This window comes from Malaclemys terrapin, chromosome 1 (genome assembly GCF_027887155.1).
Source record: "Malaclemys terrapin pileata isolate rMalTer1 chromosome 1, rMalTer1.hap1, whole genome shotgun sequence".
Classification (NCBI taxonomy): domain Eukaryota; kingdom Metazoa; phylum Chordata; order Testudines; family Emydidae; genus Malaclemys; species Malaclemys terrapin.
The window spans coordinates 69,715,831-69,738,328 of NC_071505.1; the positions used below are offsets into that span (position 1 = coordinate 69,715,831).

At 39.7% G+C, this 22,498-nt stretch overlaps 1 protein-coding gene across 8 annotated transcripts in view; it reads right to left on the reverse strand.

Moving 5' to 3' along the window:
• Positions 1 to 1,216: 1,216 nt before the first annotated feature.
• The window catches only part of OSBPL8 (oxysterol binding protein like 8), a 184,518-nt gene continuing 163,236 nt past the window's right edge, over positions 1,217 to 22,498 (reverse strand). For all 8 annotated transcript variants that reach the window (XM_054026974.1, XM_054026940.1, XM_054026933.1 and 5 more), the window contains 13 exons: positions 22,024 to 22,208; positions 20,312 to 20,393; positions 19,532 to 19,630; positions 18,107 to 18,203; positions 17,414 to 17,512; positions 15,612 to 15,709; positions 14,837 to 14,926; positions 11,369 to 11,505; positions 10,742 to 10,927; positions 8,749 to 8,836; positions 8,238 to 8,343; positions 7,466 to 7,571; positions 1,217 to 3,492 (listed from right to left, as the gene is read on the reverse strand). In XM_054026974.1, coding sequence (XP_053882949.1) covers positions 3,357 to 3,492; positions 7,466 to 7,571; positions 8,238 to 8,343; positions 8,749 to 8,836; positions 10,742 to 10,927; positions 11,369 to 11,505; positions 14,837 to 14,926; positions 15,612 to 15,709; positions 17,414 to 17,512; positions 18,107 to 18,203; positions 19,532 to 19,630; positions 20,312 to 20,393; positions 22,024 to 22,208 — 1,509 coding nt within the window. In that variant the 3' untranslated portion in view covers positions 1,217 to 3,356. The remainder of the gene's footprint in view (positions 3,493 to 7,465; positions 7,572 to 8,237; positions 8,344 to 8,748; positions 8,837 to 10,741; positions 10,928 to 11,368; positions 11,506 to 14,836; positions 14,927 to 15,611; positions 15,710 to 17,413; positions 17,513 to 18,106; positions 18,204 to 19,531; positions 19,631 to 20,311; positions 20,394 to 22,023; positions 22,209 to 22,498) is intronic.

Genomic DNA, 22,498 nt, shown 5'->3' on the forward strand with positions numbered 1-22,498 from the left:
CATAAGGGAATTACATACAAAGAAGAGCAAAATAGGAATTATCAGGCTTTCAGTGCATGTGCTTTTAGAATACGAGTAATAAATACACCTAAGAGCAGACCTGTTGCTTTACTTTTTCATAAAAAATTTTCATGAAGTACTCTTGCCTCTTGGGACAGGAATTAAACCAACAGCTCTTATATCTTAGATAGTCAGGCTCTAAAAACATATTGAGAGAGGAGAAAAAAATAACCTTGCATGTAAATAAGGGCATTTTGTCTAGCTCCATCTTATTTAAGTATATGCATATGCAAAACACAAGAGTTGAAGTGGGCAGGATCTCAAATATGGAATATATGGTGTGCACACATGTATTCGGATATGGGCCAAAACACCGTCAGCAAGCAATTACAATATTTTGACCTATACAATGGCAGCATGAGTATAAATATGCAGTTCTATACACGCTTGCAAATCAATACTAAATTAAAGTCAGTTTAAAAATATATCCGTAAAGGGCTTCTCCTTAACTGCCCTTGAAAAAAAAAAAAAAAAAGTTAAAAACCATAAATACTGAGCAAGATGGACATTTTTAACAAACATTCCTTTTAAATTTAGATAAGTTATTACCAAATATGAGGTTCAACACACAAAAACTGTAGAAATATCTCAGGGATCTAATATTACTGCCCAAATTCTCGGGGTAGTGCTAGTTAGCTCTCACATTTGCCTATGTATTATGTGTCCCTGTCGTGTATAGCACAAATTATACGAGTATACCAACTACATTGCAGGTCATGGAACAGATCTGCATAAGAGATCTCTCTATGTGAGTGGTGTAATGACAATCTCTTGAATGCTGGCAGTGTCAAATCAGTATTACAACATTCTATTTTCATCTTTTAACCTACCCTTTATGTTATGATTGCTAACATTTTATATATGGCTGCCACCTTTAGTTTCTATTAGGAACTTACTGTGTTGAACTATCTCCTCTCTACAGTAAAGCTCTTTCTATATTTTACAATTTTAATCACAAGGTATAACACTATAGTGTTCCAACCAAGTTACACGAATTTGGTTGTGCCTGTGTACACAACACCGGTCTATATTATAGTCATGTTAAAGAACAGTGCTGTAGAGCAGTGCTTCTCAAAGCCGGTCCGCTGCTTGTTCAGGGAAAGCCCCTGGTGGTCTGGGCTGGTTTGTTTACCTGCCGCGTCCGCAGGTTCGGCCGATCCCGGCTCCCACTGGCCATGGTTCGATGCTCCAGGCCAATGGGGGCTGCAGGAAGCAGTGTGGGCCGAGGGATGTGCTGGCCGCCCTTCCCACAGCCTCCATTGGCCTGGAGCGGCAAACCGTGGCCAGTGGGAGCCGTGATCGGCTGAACCTGCGTACGCAGCAGGTAAACAAACCGGCCTGGACCACCAGGGGCTTTCCCTGAACAAGTGGTGGCCCGACTTTGAGAAGCACTGCTGTAGAGAATGGTTCAAGACAAAACTACATTATGACAAAGGGGGTGGGGAATTACCAAATTTAAGCAGGATGCTTAAAGAGTAAAATTTGTCTCCTGTGTGGGGGCAATAAAGGACTGGGGAAAATTGTATGTTAGGGACACAGGAAGATAAAAGCTGGTTAGACAAAGCACAAATCTAACTAAATTTTACTTGCATTAACATTGGATGAGACTGGTAGATCACAGGACTCTCAGCCCAAGGGAAGGTGGCTTTAAAACACCATTGTATCCTGCCAGTCACAGGTTATTCTAGGGGCTGGAGAGGCCCACGATGTTACCTAGAGAGCCCTGGGGCCTGTTTAAATTAGGGCATTCCTGAAAGGCTGCCGCATCAGCCACTTCACTGCCCAGAATCTCTGCAGTGCTGTGGCCCTACCCCCTACATGCCAAGACTTGAGAGGGGCTTCTTGGAAAACAGCCTTATGGCAGTCTTCCACAGCGTATACACCAGGGAAGGTCTCCCCATCTAGAACTGGGGATTCTAGAGCCCCTTTTAACTTGTGTAGATGGGTCAAAATGGGGGGAGGAGGGAGGGAGATCTCACCCTGTAAATGCTGGTACCTAAACTTAATTTTGCTTAAAAAAATTGGTTGTTTGGAAACATCAATTCAGACCAAAACCATGTTAGAATAAAAAGTCACATTTAAAATCCAAGTCCAACTTCTATATTATTAGTTTGTCCAATTGTGGAATATCAGGATGAGTTCCATGGTGTGTATATACTGCAATAAGGAGGAATTTAATGAAGATTTAGAGCTTCATCTTGCTCTTAAACAGCTAAGGTTTGTTGCTGTGTATTTTATAAAATTAGCAGTGGTAATCTAATAGCAGGTCTGAACTCTTAGTTCTAAACTGCCTTTCATTTTGGAACTTAACATCAAGCCCTTCACACTTAACACAGCTTTGCATGTTAATATTTTTTTCTGAGTTACAGAAACACCAAATAAACCATTTGATAGCAGTAGTCTATCTTCTTCAACTTATTGGAAGTGCCCACACAATTTAATTCAAGTTTAGTAAACTGAGAAAAAATTAACTACATAGTTATAAATCTCTGACACATGGATTCATAATGGAAATGTTGGTGGACCATTAACATAGTAGTCATTATGGGTACTGCACAGTTGTACAATTCATTCTTTGTACAACGTAAGACAGTGTTTTTAATAAAAGGTTTGACGTGGCCAACCATGAAAATCGAGTGGTTTGTATATCACCACAGTAATCTAGAATTAAAATATTGTCATATATTTAGAAAAACCTCCTCCCAAATCAGAGCATTAAAACACGAAGATTTCAGGTAAAGCCTTCAACTCTGTGTTGAGCCAATTCCTATTACTTATGGTGCTTACTAATGTATTTGTGTTATTTGATCTGAAACATGTTTCACCATACAGTACTTTCAATAAAACAGTAAAGCTAGTTACTTCAGAAGTTATTTTGTTACAAAATTGTTAATTTAAGTTTGTTCTTTTCTCAATTTATCTTTATCAATAGGCATTACGTGTCCCCACTGAGAGGGGAACAGATTTCTGAATTTTGAGTTTGACATTTTCTGTACTGAAATTTGTTAGTACAGCCTATGAGCTATTATAGATAGAAGGCTATTGTTGTGTTTGTGTGAGGCATACACAAAGAGCAAGAGTACTGGCACTTACACATTTCCCACTTCAACTGGCTAGGCAGGAATTCGACATATCTTGATCCATGTACGCATAAAGATTTGAGGGGAAGTTCTTTAAGTTTTAACTACAGGGCTCTTTTTGATAATATTGCATCATTTAAAGTCCAAACCAACTTAAAATATGGTCCCAGTAAGTATATGAGCATTCCAGTTCAAAGAGTCTTTTGTTCAGACCTTCTATTTGAACACAAAATTGATGATAAGTTGCACCAGAACCATGAGAAAAATAAAGACATAGTGCTTAAGCTGCAAGAAATTGTTTTCCAGTGGTGGTGAATTTGAAGTAACACGGTTCCGTAGAGCCATAATATCCCTATAAAATATAAAAAGAAACTCTCTTAAGTGGACATCAAGATGATTTAAACAGTTTCTTACATTATCTGACTTCTGTTAGGAACACCATGAAATATCAAGAGGCTATTTTCTGTCACTTTGGGAGAAAAGGTTAATTGATGCAATTCTACTGGACTTTTAGATACACAATATCAAGACACCAACTCAACAACAACAACAACAACAACAAAAAGACCTCAAATGAGAAATAAAATGGCAGGAAACTAACATTTCTCATCCCAAACTCCTCATATTTGTTGAAGGCCTGGGAGTCTGCAAGTAAGAATACGGCAAAGCAGAAAGAGTCAGTATTGCATTTTCCTTCATGTTCAATGGATATTAGTCAACATATTCTCTTCAGTTAAACCAGGGGTTTTTTATAGATTCATAGATTCTAGGACTGGAAGGGACCTCGAGAGGTCATCGAGTCCAGTCCCCTGCCCGCATGGCAGGACCAAATACGGTCTAGACCATCCCTGACAGACATTTATCTAACCTACTCTTAACTATCTCCAGAGATGGAGATTCCACAACCTCCCTAGGCAATTTATTCCAGTGTTTAACCACCCTGACAGTTAGGAACTTTTTCCTAATGTCCAACCTAGATCTCCCTTGCTGCAGTTTAAGCCCATTGCTTCTTGTTCTATCCTTAGAGGCTAAGGTGAACAAGTTTTCTCCCTCCTCCTTATGACACCCTTTTAGATACCTGAAAACTGCTATCATGTCCCCTCTCAGTCTTCGGCATGCGGCCCATCAGGGTAATCTGCTCAGGGGCCGTGAGACATTTTGTTTACATTGGCTGTCTGCAAGCATGGCCCCCTCGCAGCTCCCAGTGGCCGCGGTTCGCCGTTCCCAGCCAATTAGAGTGACCAGATGTACTGTCCCGATATTTAACCCTTTGTCTCTCATCCCGATCAATGTACGATCGGGACGCCATTTGTCCAGATATTCAGGTAAGGTGGTGAGCGGGAGGGAGGTGCTGACTCCGTGAGTGCTCCAGGGTTGGAGCACCCATGGGAAAAATTGCAACCAAGCTCCCCCCTCCTCCTCCCTCCCTCCCCCCCAGTGCGCTGCATCCCCACTCCCCTCCACCCCCGTGCTTCCTGCCGCCTAACAGCGGTTTGGTGGCACTTAGCGTTTTCCAGGAAGGAGGGAGGAGCAGGTACCCAGCACACTCAGGGGAGGAGGTGGAGAAGAGGCAGGGGCAGGGCCTTGGGGAAGGGGGTGGAATGGGGGCAGGGCGAGGGCGGTGCAGGAGCAGGAAGAAGCGGGGATGGGCGAACACCCACCCGGCAGAGGGGAAGTCGGCGCCGTAGGGGTGAGTGGCGGGCAGGGGTGAAGAGACAAGCGGCAGGCAAGCAGTGGGTGGGGGACTGAGGAGGGACAGGGGATGAAGAAAGGCGCAGTGGGAATGCGAGACCTGGGGCAGAGTGGGGATGGAGCCTGGGAGGAGCGGGGGTGGACTGCGGGTGAGGCTGATGGTACTCTAATGTATCGATATTTTAGCGTAGTGATCTGGTCACCCTACGGCCAATGGGAGCTGCAGGAAGCAGCGGCCAGCATGTCCCTGTGGCAGTCAATGTAAACAAAATGTCTCGCGGCCTGCCAATGGATTACCCTGATGGGCCATGTGCTGAAGGTTGCCGACCCCTAAGTTAAACAATGCAAACCCTGGTTTGTAGTTGGCTATTGAGGGTAGCAGGAAAAAAAAAAAAAAAAAAAAAAAAAAAAAGAATGCCAATCTCAAAGTAATGCATACACAAACTATTAGAAAAACACAACTGTTTTAATCCCAATGTCCGCAAAGCAGTCTGTAACTTTATGTTGATGTACAACATATTTCAAACACCTGCATATAACAACAACTGAAAATCAATAATCTTCCAGTTACCAATATGCAGCGGTGTAGTGTGAAGGCAATTAAGATCAGGTTAATTCTAAAATTTAAGTTTTCCTCATTTATTATACATCCTACAATTTCTATCATTGTACCATTCTTGTACCATTGCTGAACTGTATTTAATGCAGCATCGAATCTGTGGAGTTTCTCTTCTCTTTTGCAGCCAAGAAACACATTATATAAAGGGGTGTTTATAAATTTATGAATAGAGATAAAATTTATTGTTTAAAATTAAAAAAGCCTTGTAACTAGGATCATAGAACAACGAGGTCATTTTCTTGATTTGGCAGAAAAATTAAAAAATCGGTGGAAATTTAAGTACATTTCTTCAACATACATGACAATTCTAGGTGACTTGTGTAGTAAATAGGGTTGCTAACCCTCCAGGATTGTCGTGGAGTCTCCAAGAATTAAAGATTAATCTTTAATTAAAGATTATGCCATGTGATGAAACCTCCAGGAATGCATCCAACCAAAATTGGCAACCGTAGTAGTAAGTTATCTGCTAATAAGTAGCTTTAAAGAAATGACTATTTCAGTCTATTTTTTTTATTATCGTTCTTTAGATGCCTCTCTCCCTCGTTGAGCTCTTTTATTCCCACTTAAATTAAGAGCTATCTCCATATCGTCTCTCCCTGAGTAAACTTCAAGTCCCCAGAGAGCTTTTGCCTTTCTCTTCCTGCAATAACTTTACACTGAAGTCCAACAAAGTAAATAAATCTCAATATTTGTTTGGACATTTAGGACCCAATCATGAATAAGATGCATGCAGTTGGGCTCCCGAGCGCTCTCTTAACTATTTCACTACTGGTTATTTTAGTAAACATACTGACATTTAAACAGTCATCCTTCGGTTTCATAGTTAATATGCTAATAAGAAGAATTAGGCAAAATCCTTCTGCAGTATCATAAAAACAACACTGCATTGGTTCACGTATGGAAGAGGTAGAAACTTTAAAAAAAATACCCCAGAAAACAATGGAAATACTAAAAAATCCAGTGACCCAAAATTTGTGCTATATATGGAATTCCCATGGTATTTATTTCCAGTAAACCTACTTGTAATTTGACAAACATACAGTGAAGGTGATCTGCATTAATCACTGTATTTATCCAGTTTCTGAATCGGAGATGAAGTAATCAGGCTTGTTAGAGCAGTGTAGCGGGGCAGTAACCCCGCTCCTGCCCTGAAGGGCTTAAAACAGCCCTGGGAGAGGGCTGTGGTAGGGGAAAACCTGGGCTGATTGGGGAAATAGCTGCAGCTGGCCCTTATAAGAGGGCAGTGGACTGGGGAGTAGAGTCTCTCTCTGCTTTCAAAGAGGGAGAGAGAGAGAGAGAGGGAGGGAGAGAGAGAGAGAGAGAGAGGGAGGGGCCTGGCTGCTGGGAAGCTCAGGGTACCTAGAGTAAGGCAGGGCTGGGGAAAGGCCAGAGGGGCTGGCAACTCCCCAGGCTGCAGAGCCTTGTCCAAGGCCCCATAGAGGTACTGGGTTGCAGAGAAAGGCAGCAGGTCCCAAACTCTCTTGCCTGTGATGAGTGGCTTATACTGCAGTCTGCCCCAGGGAGCGAGGGCTAGTTGGTGACTGGCAGTAGCCTACGACTGAGGCGAGGTGGGGATAGGGGGTGGGGGTTCCCCGGGGAGGGGAATACCCCGAGACTGAGGGGTGTACTGCCAGGGGGCAGCATCCCGGATAACAGGGCACCTGAGTCCTGGGAGGGACACGGGGGGCCAAGCGGCAGCGGGACACAGGCCTGCAGAGGGTGCTCCGGATGCTGGAAATGCTAATTCCCGGAGACGACCAGCAGGCGGCGCCGCAGGGGTGAGTCCCGCATCGCTACCATTTTCTTTAAACTATTCCAGAGTATATTATACAAAGCAGGATTAATGACAAGAACAATAAACATGTCAATTTTTAGGAGAAGTTTCTGTTTTGAAGTATTTATATTTAAACCAGTGAAGTGAAAAATAAATAACAGTTTATATTCCTAGCTTATTTTAAACAGAACAAGCCTGATACACTAAAATCTATTTTAAAATATTATCATTGAATACTACCTCTTAATGTCTTCTTGTGTTTCTTTTATAGATTCAATGGCACTTTGTAGTTCACCAAGGTCTGCCCCCTTCTTTCTGATTCTTGTATTATGCTTTAGTAGTTGTGCTATGAAGATATGCCAAACAGATGCAATACGTTAGAATGACTAATTTATCCAAATCTAAACTCCTTTAATCCTACAATAAAACTACTTAGAAAACACAGTTAGGTGAAATTCTCCAATTTGAGGTCCTGCTGAAAGCTTTGTTCCAGTCACTTATATCCCAGGAAGCCCACAACTGAAGTGTTTAATCTTTTTTCAACTGAGTACAGAAGTTTTAAGATTATAAACAGTGCCAACAATTATTTACACATTTCATTCTTACATAAACCTACTGAGCTATATATTTAAATAGCTGCTTTCTTAATGCAGAGATTAATTCTTTTGTTTACAAGTGAACAAACACTGTATTTGTACTAACTATAGTAGTAAAGCCTACTTAAATTACAGCCCTATGTTTATAAACGTAGGAAAGTTTCAGATATCTCACTAGTAACACCATGGGCCACTTGCTTTTCTTGTGCTATGCATTTTTTGTCTTTCTATGAAGTCACGTAGTAATGCACTAGTACTGTTATCATACTTATCATATTCCAATAGTTATTTTATACCACAAATATCTTGGGATAATAAAGAATAGGAAAGTAAATGCATGACTGTACTGTAGCAGTGCTCAGTCTAACTGAACAGAAAAACAATGAAATTTGCTGAACAGATGCAGCTTATCCTACCTTCACTTCCAGAGGAGTCCTGGTTATCAGGTTCTGGGGAAGAGAATCCACACTCTCCTTTCTTCGACTGACTGGTTGGCTTTCGTTTTATTTTTGGAACACTAACCTGCAATTCACACACGTAATACTTATCTGCACAGAATCAAACATTCTGATGAAAAAGCTGTTGTTCCATTATAATAATGGCTGTGTGTTAGAAGCTTGAGTTAATATTTGAAAATGATATCCTAGAGGTTTTGGAGGGTTTAGATTAGATTAATTAAAATAAGTGTGGATGTTTTTTTGTAAGCGGAATTAAGGTAATGCAACTTTTAATACCTATCCAATTACGTCAGTTTTCCTACATAGCCAACAGCAGGAGAGTGAGAGGCTAGGGGCTGACTGGACTACACCTTTGTAGGACACGGGTGAAGAACCACTCTAGTGCTTTGTGAATTCTAGATTTATAACTTGACATTTGCCAGTGTCTGACCTCATGTTTACTGAGAACAATTACAAAGCCGGAACGTACCATTGGTGTCCGATGCCTGACTTTTGTTTGGATGGCACCATCTTTTTCAAACTGTATCATATCATTCAGTGGATCCCATGGTCTGGTTCTACACAGAAACAGAATGAACACAGTGTTACTGTATAACACATCAGAGGCATTTTCATTTTCCTGTTAAGTTGAGGAAAGCTTTCAAGCAAATATTTTGAGTGAAAGGTGTTAGTATGACATCCAAAAGATTCAGAACTCCCCACAAGATAAGTATAGAATGGGCATAAGTGATGTAAGCCTCTTCATATTACCTGCTGATGTGCCTCACCTCTGATTTGGAGGGATTATACACCCAAAGATGATATGATAACTCAGTCTCCATGCACAGGTCAGTCCCTACCCTGGCTATTGAGAATGCCAGCCAGAGTATCACTCAATTTTGATAGGTACTGGCATAACAAAAATGCTAAGACTGAGCTATGTAAAGATTTCCTGACATGTTACATAAACATACCACATTCTGGAACCGGGGAAGAAAAATCTTGTTATTTTCTCTTTGAAAGAGCAAGGGAAAATACTAGTTTATATGTATCAGGGGGTAGCCGTGTTAGTCTGTATCTACAAAAACAACAAGGAGTCTGGTGGCACCTTAAAGACTAACAGATTTATTTGGGCATAAGCTTTCGTGAGTAAAAACCTCACTTCTTCGGATGCATAGAGTGAAAGTCTATGCATCCGAAGAAGTGAGGTTTTTACTCACGAAAGCTTATGCCCCAATAAATCTGTTAGTCTTTAAGGTGCCACCAGACTCCTTGTTGTTTTTCTAGTTTATATGGTGTGTAGAAAATTTTAAGGCTATTTTTGTCAGTTGTGAAAATTTGTTATGTACAATAGAGTTCACTGTAAGGTATGTAGCTCTGGAACCAACTGTCAGCACAAAGCTAGATATAACATTGGTTTCAGCACTACTACATTCTTATATGGCTGTAATATCCCTGGATAGTTTACTTTTTCCCGTTTTTAGTACAAATTAATACTTCAATTGAAAAAGGAACAAAAGACTCTGCTTGCTGATCCTGTGGTAACTGTTACTGGTAAAAGGCTCAATTCTGCCACTGCTCTTCTTGCTGAACTCCTTGCAAGTCAGTGGGAATTGAGGATGTGGATCAATGCCAAGACTGGACTCAAGTTTCACATTTGTTTGTATACTTGCAGAGTTACCCCTCCAGCTTCTGATGCATGGAATCACCATAAGCCTTTAACAGTGAGCTACTCAGTGTGTGTTACACTTGTCAGGAGAAGAGAGCTGTGTGGACCCATCCACGTGGCAACTGTGTTTTTGGAGCCTGTCAGTGTTAGTCACCTTTACCAGTAACAAGTTATATGATGCAGTTTATGTCCAAACAGCTTTTCTGCTATTACAGCTACATTTTCAAGTTCACATTTACCAGGCTGCACAATTGTGCATCAGCCCATTCTGGGAAAATCTGGATATTCTACATTGCCTAGGAAGGCAAGTGTTCAGAGAACAAGCCCACAGAACACAACCAGCAGCAAGTGGGGCAATGCATTCCAGGATGTCATACGCATAAAGAACTAGGAAGATGACACCAGCCAAACTGATTACACAGGAATAGTTAGGGGGTCTCATCCACTTGTCAAAAAAGCATGCTGAACTAGTTTAAGAAGGAAAAAAACACAAGCCAGTCTGTCCCTCTATTAGCAGCAAATTATTACTATCAGGTACAGTTACTTAACTGAACATCAGCCATGTCTTGCATAGATACTAACCACATCCAAAGCCAACCCCATGCCGTTTACACAGTAAGTGTAATGTTGTAGTGTGGATATGGCTTTAGGTGAATAGAGATTTAAGACTACTCAATACCAGTTGGACAAGTGTGAACTCATCCACATTTTCATGTTCTTTCAATCCTGAAACTATAAAACAAGTTCTCTACGTAACACCACCTTTAAATATGTAGAATAGTTTAAACTGTAAGCAAAACACTCCACCACTCACTCTGCATATTTGTAGTGCCATTCCCCTGTGATTGAATCCTGTTCAAACAGTTTGCAGGTCCACTCTTCACCCTTCAATTTCCTTTCTTTGGCAGCCTTTCTCTGAGCATCCTCCAGAACACATTTCTCATTAGTAGCTTCTGTCTGATCTTTGTTGGTTATAGCTCGAGTCACCTGTTGCCAAAGTCTAGCAAATTAATGTAATAAGGGTGAAAGAATCAAAATCAGGATGACAGAAATAACTACAAATATTGCTTTGACAGAGGTAAAATGAGATTGATGATCAATTTATAAAGATACTATTTACTGCATTATTGTGTTTGCCAGTTTTATTTTATTCACGTTTTCCTACATTGGAACTTCTGTAAATAAAGTTGCATTTAAAGGTGTTATTTCTCTCAATTTTACAGACTGGGAATCTGAAGCACAGAGAAGGTAAGTGACTTACTCAAGTTCACAAAGATAAGTTTTCAGGATAATCAGAATTAAAATCCAAATCACCATCTCCAAATCCTAAGCTTTAACCAATAGGCCATGCTCTCTTCCATATTTTATTTGTCAAACAGCATATATGCTCTCCTTTATGTAATTAACTAAAAGAAAAGGAGCTAATAGTTCATGAACTTACTTCTCTGACTCAAAGTCATCTTGCTCGTCAAATTTCACTGTGTATCTTGTTAATCTGCGCTGCCTGATCTCAGATGTTGGATTCCAGAAGGTCTCTGAAACATCTGTCTTTTTGTCGCTAATAATAATTTCACTGTCCTGTAAAGTTTAACATTTATAATTACTTTACTTACCAAAAATTGTAGCAGTCTTAAACTAAGCCAGAGAGAACAAGTCTGAGGAACAGACACCCTGGATACAGCACTTTTTGCAACTGAAGAATTTGTTATTCTCTTTTGACACACTTGGCTGGTAATGCTCAAAAGTCATAGTTCAAAAACAGATTTCCTTGCCTCTGCTACTACTACTAACTTAGATTATTAAATGTGTGAGGCAATTTCAGTCAGGGTTTGATGCTCTACATAGCACAATCATAGAATCGTAGAATATTAGAGTTGGAAGAGACCTCAGGAGGTCATCTAGTCCAATCCCCTGCTCAAAGCAGGACGAACACCAACTAAATCATCCTAGCCAGGGCTTTGTCAAGCCGGGCCTTAAAAACCTCTAAGGCTGGAGATTCCACCACCTCCCTAGATAACCCATTCCAGTGCTTCACCATCCTCCTAGTGAAATAGTGTTTTCTAATATCCAATCTAGACCTCCCCCACTGCAATTGAGACCATTGCCTCTTGTTCGGTCATCTGCCACCACTGAGAACAGCCGAGCTCCATTTTCTTTGGAACCCCCCTTCAGGTAGTTGAAGGCTGCTATCAAATCCCCCCTCACTCTTCTCTTCTACAGACTAAATAACCCCAGTTCCCTCAGCCTCTCCTCATAAGTCATGTGCCCCAGACCCCTCATCATTTTTGTTGCCCTCTGCTGGACTCTCTCCTATTTGTCCACATCCCTTCTGTAGTAGAGGGACCAAACTGGACGCAATACTCCAGGTGTGGCCTCACCAGTGCTGAATAGAGGGAAATAATCACTTCCCTCGATCTGCTGGCAATTCTCCTACTAATATAGATATGCCGTTGGCCTTCTTGGCAACAAGGGCACACTGCTGACTCGTTTCCAGCTTCTAGTCCTCTGTAGTCCCCAGGTTCTTTTCTGCAGAACTGCTGCTTAGCCAGTCGGTCCCCAGCCTGTAGCGGTTCATGGGATTCTTCCTTCTTAAGTGCAGGGCTCTGCACTTGTCCTTGTTGAACCTCAGATTTCCTTTGGCCCAATCCTCCAATTCATCTAGGTCACTCTGGACCCTATCCATACCCTCCAGCTTAGTGTCATCTGCAAACTTGCTGAGGGTACAATTAATCCCATCATCCAGATCATTAATAAAGATGTTGAACAAAACTGGTCCCAGGACCGGCCCCTGGGGCACTCCGCTTGATACCGGCTGCCAACTAGACATTGAGCTGTTGATCACTACCCATTGAGCCCAATGATCTAGCCAGCTTTTTATCCACCGTATAGTCCATTCATCCAATCTATACTTCTTTAACTTGCTAGTAAGAATACTGTGGGAGACCATATCAAAAGCTCTGCTAAAGTCAAGATATATCACATCCACTGCTTTCCCCATATCCACAGACCAGTTATCTCATCACAGAAGGCAATCAGGTTGGTCAGGCATGACTTGCCCGTGGTGAATCCATGTTGACTGTTCCTGATCACCTTCCCTCTCCTCCAAGTGCTTCAAAATGGATTCCTTGGGGACCTGCTCCATGATTTTGTCAGGGACTGAAGTGAGGCTGACCGGTCTGTAATTCCCCAGGTTCTCTCTTTCTTCCCTTTTTTAAATATGGGTGCTGTATTTGCCTTAATGAAGATATTGAACAGAACCAGACCCAGAACTGATCCCTGAGGGACCCCATTCGTTATGCCCTTCCCAGCTTGACTGTGAACCACAGATAACTACTCTCTGGAAATGGTTTTCCAACTAGTTTTGCACCCACATTATAGTAGCTCCATCTAGGTTGCATTTCCGTAGTTTATGAATACAGTGTACAGTGCTTACTTTAGATTATTTTAGTTACAAACATTTGCACTGTAAAAATGAAACAAAATAAATAGTATTTTTGTCTCATACAAGTACTTTAGTGCAATCTCTTTATCATGAAAGTGCAAATTACAAATACAGAATTATTGTTTTTATGGCTGTCAAACCCAGTTAATGCAAGCGATTAACACAAAACAAATTAATGCATTTTTTAAAAATGAGAATTAATTGCACACCTCTGTTTTGACCCTCTTCACATACTGTACTTCATCATTTAGTGGAAATTGGCACAATTCTACTGCGTTCTCATAATCTGGAGTGATTAACTATCAGCAAAAATTAATGGAGCAAAGCAGCAAAAGTTCAGGTCTTTTGAATACGAAGTTTATTTTTAAAAAACTTCCAGATGGTTCTCTGGATAAAAAGACAGTTATCTGTAGCTGAGTTCCAATACCATTAAAGTACTTCAAGTCTGCAGTAGCACCTATGTGCTAAAACATGCTTTCACCTCCAGTTTTTGTGCTATAGATAACCCACCAATAGCAAATGAATCCTGCCAGTCGCGACAGAGTATGCTTCCAGAGTTTCAGGATCACTACAAGACCAAAGATCAAACAAAGTACTTGTATGAGGTAAATTTTAAAATATTATTTCTTTTATCTTTTTTTACAATGCAAATATTTGTAATCAAAATAGTAATATAAAGTGAGCACTGTACCACTTTGTCTTATGCATTGTAATTGAAGTCAATATATTTGAAAATGTAGAAAAACATCCAAAATATTTACAATAAATTAAAATTGGTATTCTATTAAAACTGCAATTAATCACAACTTTTTTTAATCTTGACATTAATTGCGATTATTTTTTTAGTCATTTGACAGCCCATATGTATATTTTTGAAAGCTGACTACTTACCGGAGTCCCTACTAGCTATCTGTGATAGGACGACCTGTCCTGAGCACCCTCCTGCAGCAGGCCTCAGCACAACAGTTGTGTCTGCCTCAGTTTCTCCTTTCAGAGTCCCCAGTAACTCCATGCCAGGCTCTTACCTCAATTCCCTTTCCCCTCCAACCCCCATTTTAGTTCCCTTAGTTTGTATTACATTATATATGGATATATATTATGTCTTTGTGTACATGCCATATATGCCACCAATTTCTTTTCTTCAGGAACATTGTATGTCACTCACAAATGCACTACCACCCTTTTCGTCCAACTCTGCCCCTTTCAGAAGTACATAAAGTAACGAAAACAAGAGCGTCATTTAAAATCAGCATTATCTAAATTCCAGAGACATTCCTGAGAGCTGAGTATATATGTAAGATACCTATTATCATGAGCCACCTCTTTATAAGTGCCAGTGTTTACAGCCAAAATGAAGTAGCTTTATATCTAGGTGAATTTACAACAAATTTGAAGGATGAGTGCTATTTAGTTGTCATTACTAGCAAAACAGAAATAGTTTATTTTATAGACGCATTCATTACTCACCCAGTGGCCCTCCAAAGTAGCCAGAACTTCTTTGCCCAGTTTAATTTTCCCTGATATTTGATTAACACTGTCATTGTTGCCCAAAAATGGCTACAAAACAAAAAGAAAAATGTTAATTTTTTAGCGAGAGATAATGTTAGAGTAAAGTTAAACATTAGGACAAAAACATGTAATTACAAAATCTCTGGTGTGACAGCCAAAATTACTTTAAAATAACCTGTCGCATGGCTATCTAATCCAAGAGTTAAGGCTCAGCCCATGACATCTTGTTCAGTCATCCCTTCATTTCTAAAAAGCTATGCTGAAACAGTTTTATTAACATAAGGACTATTGGTCAAAACATTGGCATGATCCCTGACTGATCTAAAGGGTCAGATGTCTCTTGAATTTTACTTGGGCAGAGAAAAAGGATTTTGAGATATTTAAACCAAAGTGTCATCCGTTAGACTCAACCAACAGCACTGTATCAGTGTGATGGTGCACTGCTAAGGTCAGAGCCCAAGTCCCAGCAAAGGGCCCAGGTCCTGACCTTTGGACCCAGAAGAGTATTCTACCTAATGATGCTGTTCCTTTTAGTACTGTAATCACTTGTGTTGTGATTAGCTTGACTAACATAGCTTGATATACAACAATTAGCATAAAGAAACTATACATTTTCCAAGAAAAGAGTTAAATCAATACCAACTCTGAAAATCTGATTAGTGCCCTGGTAAGAGCTACATCCATTTTTCTATTATCTTAATTCCCCTTGCGTCCACATGCAGAGCCCTCTTACCTTTAGTTTGAATTCAATTGTTGCACTGTATCCAGTTTTCTCACATGCAATGTTGACAGTTCCCCCAAGCTCTAAAGTCATTGTGCCATAAAGAATTCCTGCAGGAAAACAGAACTTGTTTTACATAACATGCAAACAGAGTTCCCCTACAACACCTATTTGCTTTCTATTGATAACTGAGCAAGATACACACAGGTGCTAAATTCTTATTACCCCCCCCCCCCCAAAAAAAAAAAAAAAAACAACCCTTAGAATGTTTATTGGTGCCAGGTGGAAAAAGGAATAGCCAAGAGAGCCAGTTTATCTTCTCTTCAGGGGATCTCTCCTAATCATGAGTATGTGCAGCCCCTTACTCTGTGGCTACATTACATAATATATTTTATATATGTTTGTCCCAAAACCACACAAAAGTTCTTCCGTTTCTGGCGTGAAATAAGTTTTAAAAAATCTCCTGGAAAGAAGTGAGAAGAGCATAGCTAAGCTTTCCAAAATCCAGCTAACTGGAGCTAATTCTGTTTACGCTATTCTGCTGCAATGCAACGTCTTACACGCAAGTGGCAGCATTTATGGCAGACACTTGGCCAGTCTCTGCCAGAGAATATATGTATTGGAATAAGCAGCAAATTGTGTTAAAATTAGTCCCATTTGAATGCAAGTATTTTGTACTGTTTCTCATCACCACAACACCCAGCGCCTGTCCAAATAGCTTAATAAAAAGCACTCACTTCCCAGAGAGTGAAATGATTACAGGCAAATGGACACTAGCCCACTGTACTCAAATCATATATACACCCTTGGCTATTAGACTTTTGATATTCACCAATGGGAACACCAACATTTTTAAATTCATTGACAATGTTAGCCATGACAAATGGTTCATTCTCAACTATTTTGGGGAGTATCAAAGGGATCTTTTAGTTCCAGCTAAGCAGCTAAACCACGAGTTCAATACTTAAGCTGAACAGCATCCCCTTCCTCCCCGCGCCCGTAGTGTTGCACTGCATTGTATCTTGTGATCACAAGCTCAAGGGCTGGTTTAACAGTGAAAGAAGGAAGTGAAATCTGGCTGAATTAAGATGGTGTGTGAGCACATTTTTGTACATATGGTTGGTAAGTATTTGAACAAAACGCACAAACACTTCAGCCACAGCAAGAAGTATAATTTCTTATGTTCCCTGATAAGACCAAGTTCAGAAAAAAAAATCTAGAAGAGGGTAAAAAGCAGAATTAGGTACCCCTTTTAAAAAACTGGTTTAAAATATTAAGATCTCCAGGAGGTAGCAATGGTGTCGCTTGATTGGTTTGTTCCTTTAAAAAAAAAAAAAAAAAAAAAAAAAAAAAAAAAAAAAAATAGGCCCAAGCCCTTGACTTCATTAATTACTTTTACTGCAATTCCAGGTGGCTTTACATATTTTTGTCATTAAAGCCACATGCTTTTCTTCAAAATTTACCACAACACAAATACAGCATTAACTAGGCGTCCCTCCACACAAGTGTACTTGCGCTATTAACAGATGTGGAAGCATAGAATTAGAGAACCATCAATGTTATGCATGAGAGACAAGGTGGGTGAGGTAATATCTTTTATTGGACCAACTTCTGCCAGTGAGAGAGAAACTTCCGAGCCAGAGAGCTCTTCTTCAGGTCTGGAAGAACCTGGATATAATAATGTTTTGCGTGTTCAGACAACTTCACTTTAGAGTAGATTCTCTCTAACTCAAGCCTATCTACAGCTTATGATAACATCTAATTTTGTAACATTTCCACCTTTTGAATAAGGAAAAAAAAAAAAAAAAAACTACCTTTACAGTGTGCATATGGCATGGTCATTACATAATCTTCTCCCCTATTCAGGAACATTAGTCGACCGTCTCCATCCAATATGGCAGATAATGAATTCCCTGAAAGACAAGGAAACCAAATTACACTATGTATTTTTCAAAGCCAATGGACAATAGGCAGCGTTTCCCATTAAGTGAGCAATAGATTAAAGAGACTGGGTCATCCTCTGTTGCATTCTGTCCTTACAGAGAAGCCCATATGCTGTAGAGTATCCCCTTTACAAAATATAGCATCTATACCAAAGCCATGAACAGAGCACTTTTATTTGGAGGAAGGAGATGTCAATAACTGACTTGATTCTTAATGTTTTGTAAATGATGCTTAAAGTTTTTAAAGCAAAGTTTCTCTGTTTAAATAATCCTTAGAATTTTAGGCACTCCTTGCATTTATTTAATAAAAACATCTAATTGCATTTCCAACTTGTTATAGATTCCTTGTGCAATAATACAGTAGAACCTAGTTTAACCGAGCCTCCTTTACCCGTCACTCCATATTTACCGAACCACCAGCCAGCCACCTGCGGCTGGCAGTGGGAGCCCCAGCCACCCATTCTCTGGTTTATCTGGATTTTTGGTTATCTGATCTGGCCCCAATCCCTATTAGATTGGATAATTGGGGCTCCATTGTATATAAAAAAAGCATAAAGAACTTACCATAGAACTTGGATTTGGCCAGGATACTACCACTAAGGCAAAACCCATCCTTTCGGTTGCTAACGTAGAAGGCAGATACTGGGGGGTGATGAGACACCTGTTGAATGCAACAAAATTGAACACAAGCAGCTGAAGTGTTGGAATAATTCTTGTTCTAACAAGTGAGCTACAGAGAGTACATATCAAAAGTGCACGTGGATTTAAAATTCAAAGAAAGGCATCTATAGGAAATGTTCATAGATAGAAGTCAGGACATATTTAAAAATATACTCCGATCAAACAAAGTCAACATCCTTACTGAATTCAAGGTGTAACTAGAAAACTTCAAATGCTAAACTATTACAAAGGAATCTCTTGTATAACCACCTATGTCTAGTAAAAATCCAGAGTACCATTAAAGACCAAGTTTGTCAGCAGAACTTCTTGAATACTTTTCACGTACTTAGCACTGTTTGTCCCTTGCGAGTACCACTACCCATTAATAATTAATCTCAAAGCCTAGAACACATGTATTGTCTCACTAGCTGGAATCACGCATTTGCCTGGTCTGAGTGTCCTAGTTCCCAGATTTTCCACCTCAGCTTGGACCAGAAGTACCATATGCTTGGATTTGCCTGGCCTACTGACTGCAGTTGTTTTACTGCCTCCTCTGCCAAGTTCCAGAGCTAGCTGCCATTTTATTTTTCAGAAAGAGAAGCTAGTAGATTAGAGGTTACTTAATAGTACTGTCTCGCTACAGCCCCACTGTAAGAGACGGGTGCCTAGCCACATGGCCAAGGAACTATTTTTGAGTAGCAGTTAGGAATATGTGCACAATTCCTCAATCCCAACATTCCAGGGGTACAAATATGCCAGTTCTTCTACCCATCCCTTAGGGTTTCTAAAGGCACAGAGGGAAACTATTTGTGGCTGGGCTCTGAGACAGAGGATGAACATGGCAGTAATACATTCACAGACAAAACGTATTGCTGGTGAATAACCCTTTTTCTCCTCCATGATACTGTCGCAGAGCCCCTATAGGAGATTAACACTGACTTCCCTGAGAAGATGACCTAAGAAACACTATTATTTGAACAATGAGTGAAATTCTGTCCCTCCACTCCCAAAATCAGCATCTGCTCTTGATGTAGCGTTCAGACACTTAGTAATTCATGTAGCAGCCATTCCCCTAAGCAAATAGGCATTCAAACAAAGACATTAAATCATTTCTTAAATACTGATTCAGCAAGATACTGAGCCAGTATAAGGAGCCCTGGGACTACTCATATATTACGCAAAAATGTTAAGTACCTTGCCAAATTGGGGTCACTATGACTACACAGAATATCGTTATTTTATCTGTTCTACAAAGCAAAGCAAAAAACTAACTAACTGATGGCATATATTAAAAAGTCAGATTAATAGCAAAACCTATTTTGCCAATACCTGTTCAGCAATATAGAAAGTCTTGCTGTTTGTCCTGGGATGAATCCACATGCAGCGGAAAGTCTCACCAAGTATAGGATTGTATGGTTTCTTTAGTCCCTGAACAGAAACATTGGAGATTTCAATCAGACAATCTAATCACAGAAAATGCAAAACAGTTTACAGAAAATGGAATTAGCACTATCAAATGTAAAGGAAAAAAGAGCAGAGGACACTAGAATATACTCTATGAGAGAGTCCAACTTTGAAGATAACCCCATGAATTCTGGGGGACAAAGAATAGAAACAGGTACTCATTAGTACTTCAGAGATCCTTTCTCATTCTGTGTACATTTTATGATGGGGGATAGAGCAGTAGAGCTATTGTGGGAAAACTATTTTAATAACTCATCTCCATCTGTCTGAAATTAAGCAGAGGCAAGCTGTGTGTCATTCAATACCTCTCCCATCAGCACTGCTAGAAAGAAGAAGTGTTAAGAAGCAAGTAGGGTGCCAAGTATAAAATACTAAAAATGTTGCTATCTAATCCTGGTCGTAATTTCCTACTGAGAGTGATGTTCCTCACTGAGAGCATGACTATCAAGAATATAGGAACTGCCCAATTTAGCTGAAAATGCACATTGCAACATTCATTGCCAAAAATGTGCATTAAGTGCAGTCCATTTCAATCATGGTTTGAGTCCAAATATAAGAGACAGCTTCATATTTGTCTATATTACTTTTAAAATAACTAAACATTAAGATCATCCTTTAATAGCAGAGGAAGATGCAAAAGGTTACCTTTGGCTTTTTGTAGAATCCTGACAAATACCATTTCACTACTTTCTTCATACGATTGTAAGCATTCTCTTCAAGAGCAGCCCTATAACACACAACAGAGTTACTGGATTAAAGATAAAATTGAAATAGACACATCATAGATCTTCTATCATTATTATCTAATATCAGCATATTATAACTTACATTGATATGTATTATAATATATTATCTATTGACCAGAAAATAGATCTTGTAACACTTTTTTGAATTAGTACACATGGGAAATTTAAAGTCACGCCTATATTTTAAGTATATATGTATCAAATAATTTTATCAGATCCACTGGTAACTGAATAGACATAGTTAGAAAGTACTCAGAATAAGGGTAAAGAATGTCTTTTGGCATACAGTTGACCAAGAAGCTGCCAAATTAAAAAAAAAAAAGTCATGCTTCTTAAAGATTTGTCAGTATTACCAAGAGACTGCTTCCCAAATATCTCACTGGAAACTTTTCCTACTATAGATGGGGAGATACTGCTGCTAGTCAGACTAGTGAGATCCAAGGAGAAAGTTATCAACACTGAGTCCCAATAAGCTTCTTGAATACAAGAAAATGCACATTTTATGATCAAAAAGCTTGGTTTGATTCTTGAAATTCAGCTAAATATTTTGTTTTCCTTTATAGATTTTTGTTCCTTTCTAATATAGTTTAATACTGTAGACAGATGTTGATCCAGATATTGATCCATGTGATGTAATCCCCATTTTAGAACTGTGAGCTGAGGGGTGAAAACATTTCTAGGGTGAAGTAGAGCCCTTTTTGTATTTATTATTAAATATTGGTCAAAACAATAAAGTAACAAGAAAATCTAGTCTTGAGAACAGACTGGCGAACTGTTGGCTCTTGAGAGAATTGTGTGTTTCCCCCACTTAAAAGCCAAAGGTCATCGGGGAAACTATTTCTTTTGCAAAGCCAATTATGTCCAATTCTGGGCAGCATGGCCATTGCAAAGATATAGTACTTAGGCCCATGCACCGCAAAATCTTTTCCATTCAGTTCTCCAATCTGGGAAGACTGCTTTAGAAATTCACAGAACTCTAAGTTGAAGTGAAGCATTCCATTTTAGATCCTTCTTATTCCTTTTGGTTCTCAGATAAATCAAGTGAATTCATCTAGGCCAGTGGTTCTCAACCTGCGGTCCACGGGCCGCTTGTGGCCCAATCAGCACAGAGCTGCGGCCCATGTGACATCCTCAGGGCCATACAGGTAGTATTGGATGCGGCCCACAATGGTAAATAGGTTCAGAACCACTGATCTAGGCCCCCATATAGCTAACAAAATACTTTAATTGGACTACTTAAATTGTATTGTTTTGTAGATAGTGAAGGCAAAGGAAATTTAATTTCCTAACTAACTAGCTCTTAACTTCTAATAGCGTAGGAAAACAGATGTTTCCAAAGGTCCCTATCCTCTGGTTCTAGTAGCACTAACAAGCACATTTGTCTGTCACAGTTATCATCAATTTCTGACCAGGATACTGTGCCTTTGAGATGTACTTTATAAGCTTTAGGAATAAGCCAAGGAAATCCCACAACACGGTGTTTAATACATTGTTAGATGAGCAGACATTCAGCATTCTCTGCTTCAGTTTAACCGGGATGGATAGAAAACCTTGCAAAGCCATTTCACTATTTAATAAAATTTATTTTTAAAGTAAAAAGAATTAACTCACTCAGACAAGAAGTCTGCATGATAGTAGTAATCAGAGAGTTTGTCCAAGAAAGAACGAGGTTCCAAGATAAACGTAGGCAGTACAACCTTGGAGAGGTCCATTCCTGGACGGACTTGTTTCAACAGCATCCAGATCAGGCTTTTGTTCTCCTCCGACACTGTTTCTGTTTGACAAGCCTCCCCTGCCTTCCACCAGGAAAAAATGTTGTTGAAAAACTAGAAACACAGTAACAGTTCAACATATCCTATGAAAAAAAACTACACACATTTAGGACAAACAATAAGTTAGGTTTAGGATACATGGTGGCTAACCAATTACCTGCAGGAGTATGGGAACTAGCCCCATTAGAGGCATTCTGAAAAGTTTACTATATGCTACCTGATTAACACAGCATATCAGATATGCTATCTAGTATTTATTTTTTAGGAATTAGGTTTGCCCCAATAATTATATTACATTTTATATCAAGAGAGCC